This window comes from Solanum stenotomum, chromosome 7, assembly GCF_019186545.1.
Source record: "Solanum stenotomum isolate F172 chromosome 7, ASM1918654v1, whole genome shotgun sequence".
NCBI lineage: Eukaryota > Viridiplantae > Streptophyta > Magnoliopsida > Solanales > Solanaceae > Solanum > Solanum stenotomum.
Genome location: NC_064288.1, coordinates 60,102,337 through 60,117,796, shown reverse-complemented (window position 1 = coordinate 60,117,796; position 15,460 = coordinate 60,102,337). Strand labels below are relative to the sequence as shown.

The window sequence follows — 15,460 nt, the reverse complement described above, 5'->3', positions numbered from 1 at the left end:
GCGAAATCTATTCAAGTTAAGCTTAGTGACCCATCGTATTGGGACAGAACCACTCATCCCTTGTTAGCTTCAGTTTATTTAGGATACTTCATTAATTAGTTCAGCAGTCACCTTATTAGTATTTGATTAGGAGTCTGTAATTCTATTTAATACCCGTTTACGTTCATTAATAAATGCTTTCTCAGGTGTTCATACTCTTCACATTATATTACAAAAACATAAATATAAGATAGAAGGCAGGGGTAATGAATGAAGCTAAGGACGTGCATTTTATGACTCTCCTTATTCTGATATTTTTGAATTAATTTTATTTCTTTTTATAATAGCGCCACATAAAGAAATAAATTTAAAAGATATAACCTTAACTTTTAATGCTAATTAATCATGTGTATAATGTAATTATAAAATGTGCAATTAAAAATGACATGTGTCAATATTAATCAGATTTTAAGTTATTTTTTTGCCCCTCACATGTGTTCAAGAGAGTGAGCACGCTCTTTGTGCCACCTCAGCACGCTCTTTGTGTCACGTCAGCATCTGTGAGTGTATTTATTTATAACATTTTTCAGACAAAACCTAAGATTGCGGCTAGTCAGACAGAAAAGAGTAGAAGTGCAGCTGAAATTTTTTGTTGAAAGAGAAAATGGAAAACAAGGAAAAAGAATCATCTGATATGGATATCAGCACTGGAGATGAAGAAAAAGTTGATAATTCAATGGAGATGACGAATAAGAAGAGGAAGAAAATGAGTTTTTCTAGTGATGCGGAAAACCACAGAAAGAGAGGGAAGTCTAAAATGTGTCATCAGTGTAAGAAGAGTGACAAAGACAGACTTGTGTGTTGTTCCAACTGTAAAGATAAAACATTTTGCCTTCCTTGCATCGAACGATGGTAAGAATTTAGAAACCGAACAAGGATTTAAACTTGAGATGTTAATCTTCCTCATCACGAGGGGGACTTGATTGAGATTTTTTTTGTAAAGATAAACCATTTTGCCTACCTTGAATCAATCGATGGTTAGAATTTAGATGTCGATCTAGGATTTAAACTTGAGATGTTAATCTTCCTCATCACGAGCGGGACTTGATTGAGATTTTTTTTGTAAAGATAAAACATTTTGCCTACCTTGAATCAATCGATGGTTAGAATTTAGATGCCGATCTAGGATTTAAACTTGAGATGTTAATCTTCCTCATCACGAGGGGACTTGATTGAGATTCTTTTGGCCAAAGATACAGTTTTGAAGATGTAGGCATATTACTCCTACTTTTTGGAGGGAATAGAATATTTGAATATCATTTTGAGAGTTTTTGATGATATGTGGGATAATCATTTGCAAAATTGGCAATGAGGCGGGGCACACTAGGCAAAATTGTGGAAAATTTTTGCAAGTTAAGGCTAAATGGGGCAGAGAAGGACAGGATGGTCAAAAACTTTAGCAAGTTAAGGCTCACCCTTTCGCGTCCTGCCCAGTTACATCCCTAGTTTTGCTAAATACTTGTGTGCTTTTAGTCGCTGGTAGTATTTGCTAATGATTGTTTCTGATGCTTAGCCATCCTTTATTACTGCAAAATATGTTATCAGTTATTAGCTTTCTATTTGTCCACTTTGTAGGTACCCTTGGATACCAGAAGAGGCCTTCTTAAGTGCTTGCCCTGTATGTCGTAACCTTTGCAACTGTAAAGAATGTTTGCTGTTACAGGAGCTACCGAAAGTAGGATTCTTTCAATTCTTCTCATTGTCTGATGATTGCTCTAAAACTTTCACAAATTGAGTGGTTCTCTTGTTTGCAATACAGGATTTGTTGAATGTAGATGTGAAGTGCACTGATGAAGAAAAAATCGTCTACTCTAAATACATAGTACGCGCACTTTTGCCTGCTTTGGAACAACTCAATACAGAGCAAATGATTGAAAAGCCGATGGAGTATCAGATTGGAGGTATTAAATTTCTCTATTCGATAGTAAGAAGGTTATAGATTCCTTTAATAGGTCGTCATTATTAATGTGAGTGACTCTACATAATCAAAAGTGAAGTAGCTCAATGTGTTCATTTAGTATCATTTTTCTTTCTTTGGGCAGTATTTCCAGATTTTGAGGTTAATACACACAAAGCAGAAAATGAGAAGAACAAGTCCATTTATTGGTGAGCATTCACATTTCTCTTAAGACTGCAATTATTTGATAAGTTCACTGAATAATGAATGTCATCTGTTATTTTGCAGCAACTATTGCAGTGCTTTTATTGTTGACTTTCATCGGAGTTGTTCTAGTTGTTCCTATAAACTTTGCCTTACTTGTTGCAAAGAATTACGGAATGGCAACTTGCAAGCAGATGCATCCGAGGTGAGGATGCAAAATATTGACAATGGACCAAGTTATTTGCCTGGAATGGCTGAAGTTATAACAAGGGATCAAACCGAGGTCGCTATGGAATCTAAATGGAAACCCATGGAAAATGGTGCCATTTCTTGCCCACCAAAAGATATGGGAGGCTGTAGTGAAGGAACATTATATTTGAGGTGTCTATTTTCTGAGTTACTGATATTCGAGTTGTTACTGAGAGCTAAGGAAATAGCTCAAAAATGTAACTTGCATGTAGATTCAGCACTGGACCACTACAGTTCAAAATCAAAGGGGGAACCTAGTACTTCTGGTCCCAAGGTACGTAAGGCAGCTGCTCGGGAAAATTCTAGTGATAATTACTTATTCTCCCCAGCAGCTGTGGATATTCAGAGCACAAATTCAATGCATTTCCGGTTCTCTTTTTCCAAGGGTGAACCAGTTATTGTAACTGACGTTCATGATAGAGCATTGCGATTGAGCTGGGAGCCTACGGTAATATGGAGTGCCTGTCGACAAACCATGAAGGCTGTTGATATCTTAAATTGCTCCAATTGGTGCATGGTTCGTCTAGTCATCTATTATTTGAGCACTTATTGTTTATTTAGATAACTTGAGTTCTGTTCATATAGAAGTCTTGTTGTTTTCTCTCCAACTCTCTTTAATACGCTTTCTGCCTTCATTAATTACGTGTTTTGTTTCCAGCACGTACTCAACCTTTACAAGGTACACATTGCTTATGGTTTTCCTAAGGAGCTTGGACGTGGAGACTCGGTCACCAAACTACACTATGCTCTGACTGATACGGTATGTTTGGCTCCTTCAGCTGTAGTGTAAAAAGCTGCTGTTACTGTAGAAATCTAGATACTCGGAAATATTAACATGCCATTTAGGACAAAGTTACATTAAAAAACTTACAAAAAAGGCATATCTAAGTTCATGCTTAAGGTCTTATTTTCTTTCAAATTATGCATGTTTTAGGTCAACGTATTGATGCACACTGAAGCAGTGGTTCCAAAGGTTGAACAGCTCGTGGCCATAGAGAAGTTGAGACAGATTCACAAAGCACGGGATCAGAGGGAATTTGTAGCTGATGCTAACAGGATGCATGAGAGCATTAAGACTAACATACCTAATGTAAATGGAAAATCTGTCCTGAGTGTAACAGCTGATTGTGAAACAGATAGGTCTGAAGGATTTGAAGAAGCAGATGATGATGCTCTATGGGATGTTTTTAGGAGGCAAGACGTTCCTAAATTGGAGGAATATCTCAGGAAGCACTTCAGGGAATTTAGGCACATAGGCTCACTGTTTCCACCGGTAACAATTTTAGCTATGTTATGGTTCACAAATTACATCTCCTAGCTACCCAAAGTTACAATGAAAAGTTGATAAACTCCAATATATGTTTTCCATCACAGGTTGTTCATCCCATTTGGGATAAAAGTTTCTACTTGAGCGTTGAGCATAAAAGGAGGCTAAAGGAAGAATATGGTTATCTTTTTCTCTTATTTGTTGCTATTTCCTTGCATGTCTCTTTTTCACTATGCTTTCATTTCCTTTTACAGGCATTGAACCATGGACTTTTGTTCAAAAATTAGGTGAAGCTGTTTTTGTTCCTGCCGGATGTCCTCATCAAGTTAGAAATTTAAAGGTATGCATTTAGTTCATGTCTTTATCCCACGCCATCCTATCATTCTTTTTTATAGCAATTTTTTGTAGTACTAGGGAAGTCAAGTAGCACATATATAGAGCCATCATTTTCTTTTCTTTTCCAGCAATGTTTTCTTTTATATCCCAGCCTTTAATACTCTCTCCGTTTCAATTTGTTTGTCTTACTTTGTTTTTTAGTCCGTTAAAAAAGAATGTCTCTTTTCTTACATGGATAACTATATCTTCATTTTCTCCAAGTACACATCATTTCGTAGGCCTGTTCTTCTTTTGGATTTATTTTCCTGCACTGATATGATTTACTATAGTAAGATGTTAACTTAGTGCACCATAAATCTAGTACTTTTATAAGCTCAGCTCAGTGACTTCCTGTGTGTTCATCTTTTACAGCCCTTTATCAACGTCGCTCTTGATTTTATTTCTGCTGAAAATGTGAATGAGTGCATCCGTTTGACTGAGGAGCTTCGCAAACTTCCCAGAAATCATGATTCTAGGAAAGACAAGTTTGGGGTATATGACTTCTTTTTTGCTTCTGCTCCTCTTAAGCATATGTGTTCTTTTCCTCAAAATTATGGTCTAGAGAATATCAATAAATGTGGATTTTAATGGAAAAGAGCACCACTGTATAGCATGTAGCATGACAATACTATGTTCTCATTACATGTTAAAGTTTTACAATATGCAAAAAACAGTGTTTGCATGCGTAAAGATTACTAAATTCTTCTTGTGCCACTTCAGGTAAAGAAAATTATTGTTCAAACAATGAGCAAAGCAGTGAATCTTTTGGAGAAGACAGTATTGTAAGATTTCTGCTCCTTATTTTAATTTGTTATCATCTGGTGTTTCTGTTCTAGACATGCTTCTATCTTCTGTCGGAACACATATGACATAACCATTTAAAGACAAAAGGTAAAATATGGTAGTTGAGCGAAAAAATCAGTTGGGAACTCTTCCTCTGATCCAACTTGTGTCGCACACTCTCCTTTTTAGTCGGTCCCCAGAAGAATGACATCTTTCAATATTTAGAAACTATTTTTAACTATCAAAATTCCATTTTATTAATTACCATACAAATATCTGTGACTTATTATACAACACGAGTTTCGAAAGTGTTCTTTCTTTCTTAACTACGCGTCAAGTCAACCAATATCATATAAAGAGGTGATGGCATTGCTTCTAGTGCACTGCAGAATGCTAAGTACCCTTGTTTCACATTTCTTCTAACTTTTGTTTTCCTTCCGTGGATGCAAATAGGAACTCTGAAGCAGGCATCGGTACAGAACTATGCTTATCAAGTTCGATCAGCAAAACTATAAATGTGAGCCACAGTCCCAACAGGTTTCATTTCTATGTCAAACTTCATTCTTTGGCTTGTTTTATTTATTTATTTTTCATTTCTACTTTTCTAGGCTATGCCAGTACCAAGTATGCCAAAATCTTCTTCCGTTTCGGAAGATCCATCCAGTAGCATGGCTGCCAACAGAGAAGATCCATCAAGAACTGCTCAACTTATCCTGTATTCTCCACCTCCAGTTCTTTCACCAAACAAGGTTTATACTCCATCAACAACTGATATCATTATATTTCTCCTTTAACTTTACCTTGTTATTCTCATAGAAATTTATGTATGTAAAAGTATGCTTTATATTGTCAGGCTCAAGAAAGCACGTTGGTTCCTAGTCAAGCGATCATCAATATAGATCAGGACGTTGAATCAACTTTCCACACCGTTCAGTCATTCTTGAAGTCTTTACAAGAGCAGCATCCCAGGCAACAATCAGGCCTCCAGATCAACAGTACCACTTCTTCAGCACAAATTCATGCAAAGTTGATATATGAATGCTCCATCAGACTGCCTTTGTCGGTATTTGCTGATGACCTGACAAAAGAAAAGGAAGTGCATGATGCAATTGTTGCATTAAGTGATAATCCCTCATCATTGTTGAGCGATGAACAAGCCAAGCAATTGCGAAGCCTCAAGTATGAATTCCCTTTCATGGTTAAGAAATGTAGGGACTTGGCACGATCCAAGTCAAGTTGCCAGGAGTTCTTCACCGACTTTGAAGAGGACATGAAAAAACTGGATGATTGGATTAGATCAGATACAAAGTTGAAGGCGAAGTATGAGAAAAAGGAGGAAGAAGCTCGAGAGTTGGAAGAACGACTTCAAGATATAAGGACCATGCAGAAAGAAATCATGGATGAACGACAAGAACGGTCTCGAGAATCTCAAAACATCTTGTTGCTATCTCAAGAAAAAGCTGGCAAGATAGAAAGCATCAGCAATGAATTGGTAACAACAGAAGTGCAGATGGATGACTTGTTGAAAAAATGGTCCAACCTCAAGTCTTTATTCCCCTAGTTGTTACTAAGTCTTTTCTTCTGTTGTCACAATTTACAGTTGTTTAACTTTCTTCTCGACTTTAGAAGTGGGGTGGTTTTAAGTCCACAGCCCTATTCTGGTTATAGTGTCGACAAATAGGTTAGCAAACTAGTGAATCAATAGACTTTACTCTTGCCTTTGCTTCCTAGAGGAATTCTTAGTTAATTTGAAGTTGAAATAATGGTTTCACTCACAAAATTTGCAAATTTCATTTTCAAGTTAAATTCACGTCCAAAATACAACTAGTTTAGGATGATTAGTTCATAACACAGATAAATTAAGGAAAGAAAAAGAAATTAATTCTGACTGTTCACATTATAACATTTCATATTACAAAAAAACATAATTAGAAGGCAGAGGTACACAGTGGCGGATCCAGAAATTTTATATCATGGGTGCTCAATTATTTTAGTTTGAAAATTGCTATATGTTATGGGTGCTTAGTTAATATATTTGAATAAATGATTAAATATGATAGGTAAATAATAGAGTTTATTATAAAAGGCAATGGGTGCTTAAGCACCCATAACTCATAACATACGTCCGCCACTGGGGTACACTACAAGAAAACTGTGAATTACATGGGGATTTTCCTGAAAATTAGTATGAAAATTTGCAGAAAAATAAGTTTCCTGCGAATTTTCATACTAAACCCCAGAAAAATGCCTATGTAATTCACAGTTTTTTTGTAGTGGGTGTTGAATGAAGCTAAGGATGTGCATTTTATGCCTCTCTTTAATCTGCTATCTTTGAATTGATTTTATTTCTATTTATAGTAGTGCCACATAAAGAAATAAATTAAAATAATTTAAAAGATAGGAAAAATGTACAACTACCCTCCTAGACTATGACCGAAATCTCAGAGACACACTTTAACTAAACTAAGGTCCTATTACCCCCTGAACCCATTTTTTTTTTTGTAATTTTGTGCACCTTTTTTACTTACGTGGCATCCAAGTATCTCTCACGCGCCTCAATTGCGTGGAGTCACGGAGTGTGCCACGTAAGACAAAAGGTGTACAAAATTACAAAAAAATAAGCTCAGGGGTAATAGGACCTTAGTTTAGTTAAGGTGTGTCTCTGGGATTTCGGTCATAGTCTAGGGGATACTTGTGCCTTATCCCTAAAAGATATAACCTTAACTTTTAATGTTAATTCATTATGTATATAATGTAATTATAAAATGTTCAATTAAAAATGAAATGTGTCAATATTAATCAAATTTTAAGTTATTTTTTTCCCCTCACATGTGTTCAAGAGAGTGAGCAAGCTCTTTGCACCACCTTAGAACACTATTTGCACCACCTTAGCACGCTCTTTGTGTCACGTCAGCATCTGGAGTGTATTTATTTATAACATTTTTCAGATAAAACCTAAGATAGAGGCTAGTAAGACATACAAGAGTAGAAGTGCAGCTGAAAACTTTTGTTGAAAGACAAAATGGAAAACAAGAAAAAAGAATAATCAGATATGGATATCAGCACTAGTGATGAACAAAAAGTTGATAATTCAATGGAGAAGACGAATACGAAGAGGAAGAAAATGAGTTTTTCCAGTGATGGAGAAAACAGCAGGAAATCTAAAATATGTCATCAGTGTAAGAAGAGTGACAAAGAGAGAGTTGTGTGTTGTTCCAACTGCAAAGATAAAACATTTTGCCTTCCTTGCATCAATCGATGGTAAGAATTTAGACGCCAATCCAAGATTTAAACTTGAGATGTTAATCATTTTTTTTCTCCTTCTTCTGTGCATCTCTCATGCAGATCATCAACAATGACCCATCTGTTAGAATAGGCACAATGGAAGCTATATTCAGGATCACAAATCTTACAAGTAGACTAAACAATATAACATGAACGAATTTAGAAGAAGACTAACTTGTTGAAACTTCTACAAAAGTCGTCTAGATGCCAAGGATCCAGAGCTACGATCTTCTCCTATTTCCTGATTGATTGTTACTACCAAGTTACTTGTGTGGGCAAGTATTACTTGTTTTAAAGGATGATCTCTTTCATGCCACATCCAACCTATTTATACTAGTTTTCCAACTCCAGAATGAATAGGAAAAACCAAATAAATTTCAGCTTTAATGAGCAATCAAGAGGATCATTCAAAATGAGAATAAATTGAGATTAATACAAAAAATGTTTTCATCCATTTAAGGCCAAACATTTTTGCCATTAACTCGATATTTGACTCTCAAATAATTCATCATTTAAAGAAGATCAACAATAAAATTAATTTGGCATTCTTTTCAAACTTGGTCAATTAATCAGGCATAGTAGGGACCGCAGATTTATTTAATAGAGGCTTCCAATTACGACAATAATTCTCAAATGAACGAATTAACCATATCGTAATAAATTACAAATTATTCTACTAAAATCAGTAATTGCACTCCTCGATTTAATTTCGAAATCTACCACTACATCTTATTTAACCCCCCATGTTTGAATTATCGACACCAATCAATTAAGTCAAATTTTCTGAAAATTTAATTCATTGACTAAATTAATCCTTTATTATATTTACTTAACTTATTTCACATGAAGGATATAAAATCCACCTACAGGATTTTCACGTGAAAACTTATAAGTAACCATAAAGGGGTTGTCTTCAACTCGGGACCGAGACACGGTTCTATCAACTAATTATTATTTCACTAATGTAATTTGTCATTATCTAATCTATTAGGAATTTATTGACTCATCAAAATGTCTCATTTAATAGATTAAAATAATAAAATAAATTACATAGATCATAATAATTATATCAAGATTAAGAGTATAAGTACATGTAGTGGACTAGAGAATTTATTTATAAATATTCAAAACATAAATAAATGTCTCTAATTGGTCCGTTCAATACATACAAAATGTACTTGCACAAGAAGTTGGAATTTAACCATTCTCATAATTAAGATCAAATTATATTTAATCTTGTGCTGCGATCATCAAGATGTTCGTCCTACTTCATCTTTAATCGTGAACATAAATTTATAACTTATATGCACCGACAATTTTAATCTTCCGCGTATGAGTTAAAATACTCCATACACAAAATTGTCTACTATATAAGCAATGGACACACATATATACACAATGATCTATTTAAACAAAGATTTTATTATATTAAATAAATAACATAAAAAATCTTTACAAGGGATTAAATAAAAATTACTATAACACAATTACATGGTTAATAGTATATCCCAACAATCTCCCACTTAGACTTATAACCATGCATTCACAATTTTAACACCCATTTCTTCCACATGCTTATCAAAAGCCTTCTGAGGTAAGCCTTTTGTAAATGGGTCTGCCAAATTGTTCTTCGATTCAATCTTCAATACTCTCACATCACCCCTTTGAGTTATATCACAAATCAAATGATATTTCCTCTCAATGTGCTTACTCCTTTTATGGCTTCGCGGTTCTTTCGAGTTATCAACTGCACCACTGCTATCACAATAAAGTGTGATTGGTGCTTCAACCGAAGGAACCACTCCAAGCTCTTTCAGGAAGTTTCCAAGCCAAACAGCCTCCTTAGCCGCCTCAGAGGCAGCTACATATTCAGCTTCCATGGTGGAATCAACAACACAAGATTGCTTGATACTCCTCCATATTACAGCTCCACCTCCCAAAGTAAATACATATCCTGAGGTTGACTTTCTTGAATCTCTATCTAATTGGAAATCTGAATCTGTATACCCAATAGGTACAAAATTTCCAGGATGGAAAACAAGCATGTAATTTCTAGTCCTTTTCAGGTACTTGATTATATGCTTAACTGTTGTCCAATGTTCTTGCCCAGGATTAGACTGAAATATACTAAAACCATTTGTTAGAATAGGCACAACGGAAGCTATATTCAGGATCTTCCAACTACGACAATAATTCTCAAATGAACAAATTAACCATATCGCAATAAATTACAAATTATTCCACTAAAAATCTGTAATTGCACTCCTCGATTTAATTTTGAAATCTACCACTACATCTTATTTAACCCCCATGTTTGAATTATCGACACCAATCAATTAAATCAAATTTTCTGAAAATTTACTTCATTGACTAAATGTGACATCTTGCAATTTGAAATAATTATGAAGAAGCTTGAAATTGGAAATAGTCATTTTTGGGAAGAATTCAAAATCTGGAAATTTAGTCAAGTGTGGGAAAAAAAGTGAGTTTTTGGTCAACTTCAAACAGTCATAACTCCTAGATCAAGATGATTTAAGTGTATTTACAGTTATGTTTGCAAATCCCTTGGAATGATCTTTCCAACGTCGCTGAGTTTGCTCTATTCCGAGCTTGTATGAGTGAGTTATGCCCTTTGGAAGTTGGGTTGTTGGCATAGGAAAGTTCACCCGAATTTGTAAGGGTATTTTAGTCTTTTCCCTAACCATTTATTTTGGTTATATTAAGGGTCCCAGCTGATTTTAAATCAGTATTTCCTTTTTAAAAAGTGAGTGTTAGGGTTGTGAGTGAAGAGAGAAAGAAGAGGAGAAAGAGAAGGAAGCTAAGTTTGTCAAGATAGTCGTGGATTTCGTCGGGGGTGATCCCTATTAAGATATGTGAGATCATAGTGTTGGGTTGGTTCATTCCCCCACACACCAAACTCGTTTTACTTTTCGAGAAAAAGATTGGTTGTGTTTGTTGAATTCTTGTGGTTGTGTTGAAGTTTCTTGTTGATTTCGTACATGTTTCCGGATGGAATTCCGAGTTGAATCTATTGTATATTAAGGATTTTAATGATCCCAAGTGTTTGGAAAAGTGAAGGAGAAAAGTAGGGCAGCTTGCATGAAACAAGTCCGCGTTGCGGACTTGTTCCCTCTGTGAACAAAAATCTGCTCCGTGTTGCGGACAAGACGCGGACTCCACTGTTTCAAAATCAATTTCGCGAGCTTTTATTTGGGAGCATCTCCGCGTTGCGGACTTGTTCCAAGACGGTGTTTTCGTAAATTTTCTCAAGTTTAGCTAATTGAAACTATTCATAAACATCAAGAGACCTTTCCTATCACAAATCATGAACCTTGAATCCATAATCCAATTCAAGGAAAAGTTAGGCAAAGTTAAGAAGCAAGTCAAAGCAAGTTTTTAAAGCTTTTTCTTCAAGAGTCTTTACTAAACGTCTAAACTTCGTTTTAAGGCTCAAGTTTCAAGCAAAGTAAAGAGTATAGAGTTGAGTTCTTTTTCTCAAGAGTTACTAGGGAACTATGTATTCCCCAAAGAAGTTTATAAATATTTTTACATTTGAGTAAGAAAGGAACTATGTTTTCCAAGAGAGCCTTTGGGCTAAGCTTTGAGCAATCATCTCAAACTAAAGAAATATATGTTTAAAACACTTATGAGCTAAAGTATTTTGGGAGTAGTATTGAGCACTTAATTGGGGACGCGAGTTCATCTTAACTCAACTCTCCATAAGAACCATGTAGCCAAACATGGGACTTAACGGGTCATTCTTTTTAGATGATCACGTAAGATTAAGCTAGTGGATCCACTAAGTTAAGTAAGGTCCTATATCACGGCAAGGTATAGGATGGTCCTTGGGCAATGTGAGGTAAAACATTGTATCATCACTAGGGCTCATAGTGGTGGTTGTCGGTTAAAGAATCTCCCACTAAAGTTATATTACTTTTATATAAGTAAAGTTGAGTTTGTTATTGCTTTATCCTTAACGAACTAAGTTGTTTACACTCTTTTACAAGTTTTATATATATTGCATGTGTCTTATTGCTTTATATTGAGTTCGGTTATTCATGAGTTGAACAGAGCCAAGGTAAGAGTTCCTTTGTACTCCTTTCAAGCTTAAGTTGTTGTTTAGCTTTCCAGCTCGCATACTCGTACATTCGATGTACTGATGCCAGTTGGCCTGCATCTTATGATGATGCAGACGCAGGTGTAACATCCGGCATTTTGAAATAACTATGAAGAGGCTTAAAAATTGGAAATAGTCATTTTTGGAAAGAATTTTAAAGTTTTAGAAATTTGGCTAAGTATGGAAATCAGTGAGTTTTTGGCCAACTTTGAGAAGTCATAACTCCTAGCTCAGGATGAGTTAGGAGTAGTTCCAGTTATGTTTGTGAATCTTGTGGAATGATCTTTCCAGCGCCACCGAGTTTGCTCGATTCTGAGTTCGTATAAGCGAGTTATGCTCTTTGAAAGTTGGGCAGTTGGCAGTGAAGTCCATCAGAAAATTTTAAGGGCATTTTGGTCTTTTCCCTAGCTATCTCTTTTGGTTATATATTAGTGTTAGGCTGATTTTTGGATCTTTTTTGTCCCATTTTAAAAGAGTGAGAGTTAGGGTTCTTGAGAGAAGAGAAGAGGAGGAGAAGAAGAGGAGAAAGGAGAAAAAGAAGCAAAGATTCGTCCAGTTGCGACCTATCATGTTGGGCAGAGAGATAATCGACACGAAGTGGTTGATACTTTAAGGATCCGTGAACTCTTAAGGATGAACCCACCAAGCTTCACAGGTTCAGGTGTCACTGAGAATTCGGAGAACTTCATTGAGGAGCTTAAAAGGGTATTTGATGTGATGTATGTTGCTGAGTCGGAGAGGGTGGAGCTAGCTGCATACCAATTGAAGGGTGTTGCTAGAATCTGATTTGATCAATGGAAAAAGAATAGGGCTGAGGATACGCCAGTAGTGAGAAGGGTTGTGTTTGAGAGTGCTTTCATGGGGCGTTTCTTTCCTCGTGAGTCGCGAGAGGCAAAGATCAAAGAGTTTCTCACCCTTAATCCAGAGTCTATGAGTGTTCATGAGTATAGTATGAAGTTCACACAACTTTCCCGCTATGCTCCGGAGATGGTTGCTGACATGAAGAGCCGGATGAGTTTATATGTGGTTGGGTTGTGTCGTCAGTCAAGCAAGGAAGACAAGGCAGCTATGCTGATATGGGATATTGACCTAGCAAGATTTATGATCTATTTACAACAAGTTGAGAAGGATAAGTTGAATGATAGAGAAGAGCTTAAGGATAAGAGGGCTAAGATAGTAGGGGACGAGTTCAGGCAGCAAAAGAATGATGTTAACCAGTCATCCTTCCCACAGAAACAGAAGGGACCTGCTTCACCATCTGCTAATGCACTTGCACCGGAGAACTAAGATGGGTACAATAGAAATTCCTATAGTTTCAGGGCTAGACTTGCCTATCCTCAAGACAGTATAGTACCAAGGGGTAGTAAGGCTCCTGCATGTGCTAGGTGTGGTAGAACCCACCTAGGTAAGTGTCGTGATGGCCAGACATGTTGTTTTAAGTTTGGACAAGAGGGTCACTTCATGAAGAAGTGCCCTAAGAGCAAGCAAGGTAGTGGAAATCTAGGCAAGAGGGCCCAATCTTCATCAGTTGCTCCCCCAGAGCTAGTTTATCTTTTGAAATATCTTATGTTGCTATGAACTTTGATGTTATACCTGAGCAACCTAGTGAGCCAGTCATAGAGTGGAGTAGTAGTTCAACAGTACCTAAGGGTCGTTTCTTTTCGTACCTTGAGGCGAGAAAGTTAGTTTCGAAGGGTTGTATCAGTATCTATCACTTAGTCCGAGTTAATGACTCTAGTGTTGAGATACCTCCTTTTCAGTCAGTTCCTATAGTAAGAGAGTTTCCAGAAGTTTTTCCTGATGATCTACCCAAAATTCCTCCTGAAAAAGAAATAGAGTTCGGCATAGATCTTATTCCAGATACTTGTCCTATCTCTTTTTCGCCTTATAGAATGGCACTAGCAGAGTTGAAAGAGTTGAAAGAGCAGTTAAAGGGATCTATTAGATAAGGGTTTTAATTGACCAAGTTGACTCGGAAGAACAACGAAATTTCAACGGTCTGAAGCTTGTGAGGAAGACTTTCAGGAATGGAAAGAGGAGTTTACTACCGCCCAGTTATGATATTTGGTTCTTGAGTACATATTGAGTATCTTAATCTAAAATGGATTTGATATCAATAGTCGAGTTTAGGTGAATTGGGGTGTAATGTGATGAGCTAGAGTTGGATGTTATAGTTTTGCTTTGAAGATATGGCGTCATTGTTGTATGATGTTCATGTGGGTGTGTTCACCAATCTCAAGAGACTACAATATGTGTTCACTTAGAATGAGATTAATCTCAGACAAAAAGAGAGTGGTTAAAGTTATTCAAGGGTTATGACGTGAGTTTTCTTTATCACCCTGGTAAGGCATATGTTGTTGCTGATTCCTTAAGTAAGTTGTCTATGGGTAGCACCGCCCATATTGAAGAAGGAAAGAGAGAGTTAGCAAAAGATGTTCACAGACTTGCACGCTTGGGAGTCAGACTTATAGATTCCGCAGAAGTAGGAATAGAAGTGGAGAGCGGGGCCGAGTTATCAGTAGTGTCAGAAGTAGAAGGTGAGAAAGACCCAGACCCTATCTTGTTGGAATTACGGGCAAAATGTTCATAAGCAGTGATGGCTTTTGAACAAAGGGGAGATGGTGTTTTGAGGTATCAAGGTGGATTGTGGAATTGATTTCAAAGATAATTGAGATGATTACCTATCTTGCATGGAGTTTCTTACAACGATAGTTACCATTCTAGCACCGAGATAACTCGTTATGAGGCTCTTTATGGGAGGGGATGTAGATCTCTTGTTGGGATGGTTTGAAGCTAGTGAAGCAGGGTTGATAGGACCAGAGTTAGTTCATCAAGCTATAAAGAAGGCGAAAGTGATTTAAGAGAGGTTGAAAATGACACAGAGTCGTCAAGAATCCTACATTGCTGTTAGGAGAAAGGCGTTAGAGATCGAAGTAGAGGATTGGGTATATTTGAAAGTTTCAACCATGAAAGGAGTCATGATGAGATTCCTGTTCAGATTTTAGACCGCCAAGTTCGCAAGTTGAGAACGAATTTGTTGAAGAAGAGATATCCACATCTCTTTGAGTCCGGAAGAAATGTAGATTAAGGTACTAATATCCTTCTTAGTGCTCTTTGAGTTATAGTGAGCATGTAGTTGTTGTTGGTGTTTGCATGGTTGCTTGTTGGGTGTTTGAGTTGATGTACACCCTTAGCCTAGTAAGAGTAACGTCATTCGAGGACGAATGTTTCCAAGGGGGAGATA

General features: G+C 36.5%; 1 protein-coding gene across 1 annotated transcript; it reads left to right on the top strand.

Annotated features, from left to right (window-relative positions):
* Positions 1-643: 643 nt before the first annotated feature.
* LOC125870111 (lysine-specific demethylase JMJ25-like) lies at positions 644-2,954 on the top strand. Its single transcript, XM_049550469.1, has 5 exons — positions 644-891; positions 1,615-1,714; positions 1,799-1,940; positions 2,082-2,145; positions 2,225-2,954. Exons 1-5 carry the CDS (start codon positions 644-646, stop codon positions 2,952-2,954), a joined length of 1,284 nt encoding a protein of 427 aa, XP_049406426.1.
* Positions 2,955-15,460: the final 12,506 nt, after the last annotated feature.

Excerpts from the sequence above, each read along its gene's own strand:
- LOC125870111 (XM_049550469.1), top strand. The coding sequence starts at position 644 with ATGGAAAACAAGGAAAAAGAATCATCTGATATGGATATCAGCACTGGA. Across the intron at positions 892-1,614 it reads CTTCCTTGCATCGAACGATG|GTACCCTTGGATACCAGAAG; the intron begins GTAAGAATTTAG and ends TCCACTTTGTAG. Across the intron at positions 2,146-2,224 it reads AAGAACAAGTCCATTTATTG|CAACTATTGCAGTGCTTTTA; the intron begins GTGAGCATTCAC and ends GTTATTTTGCAG.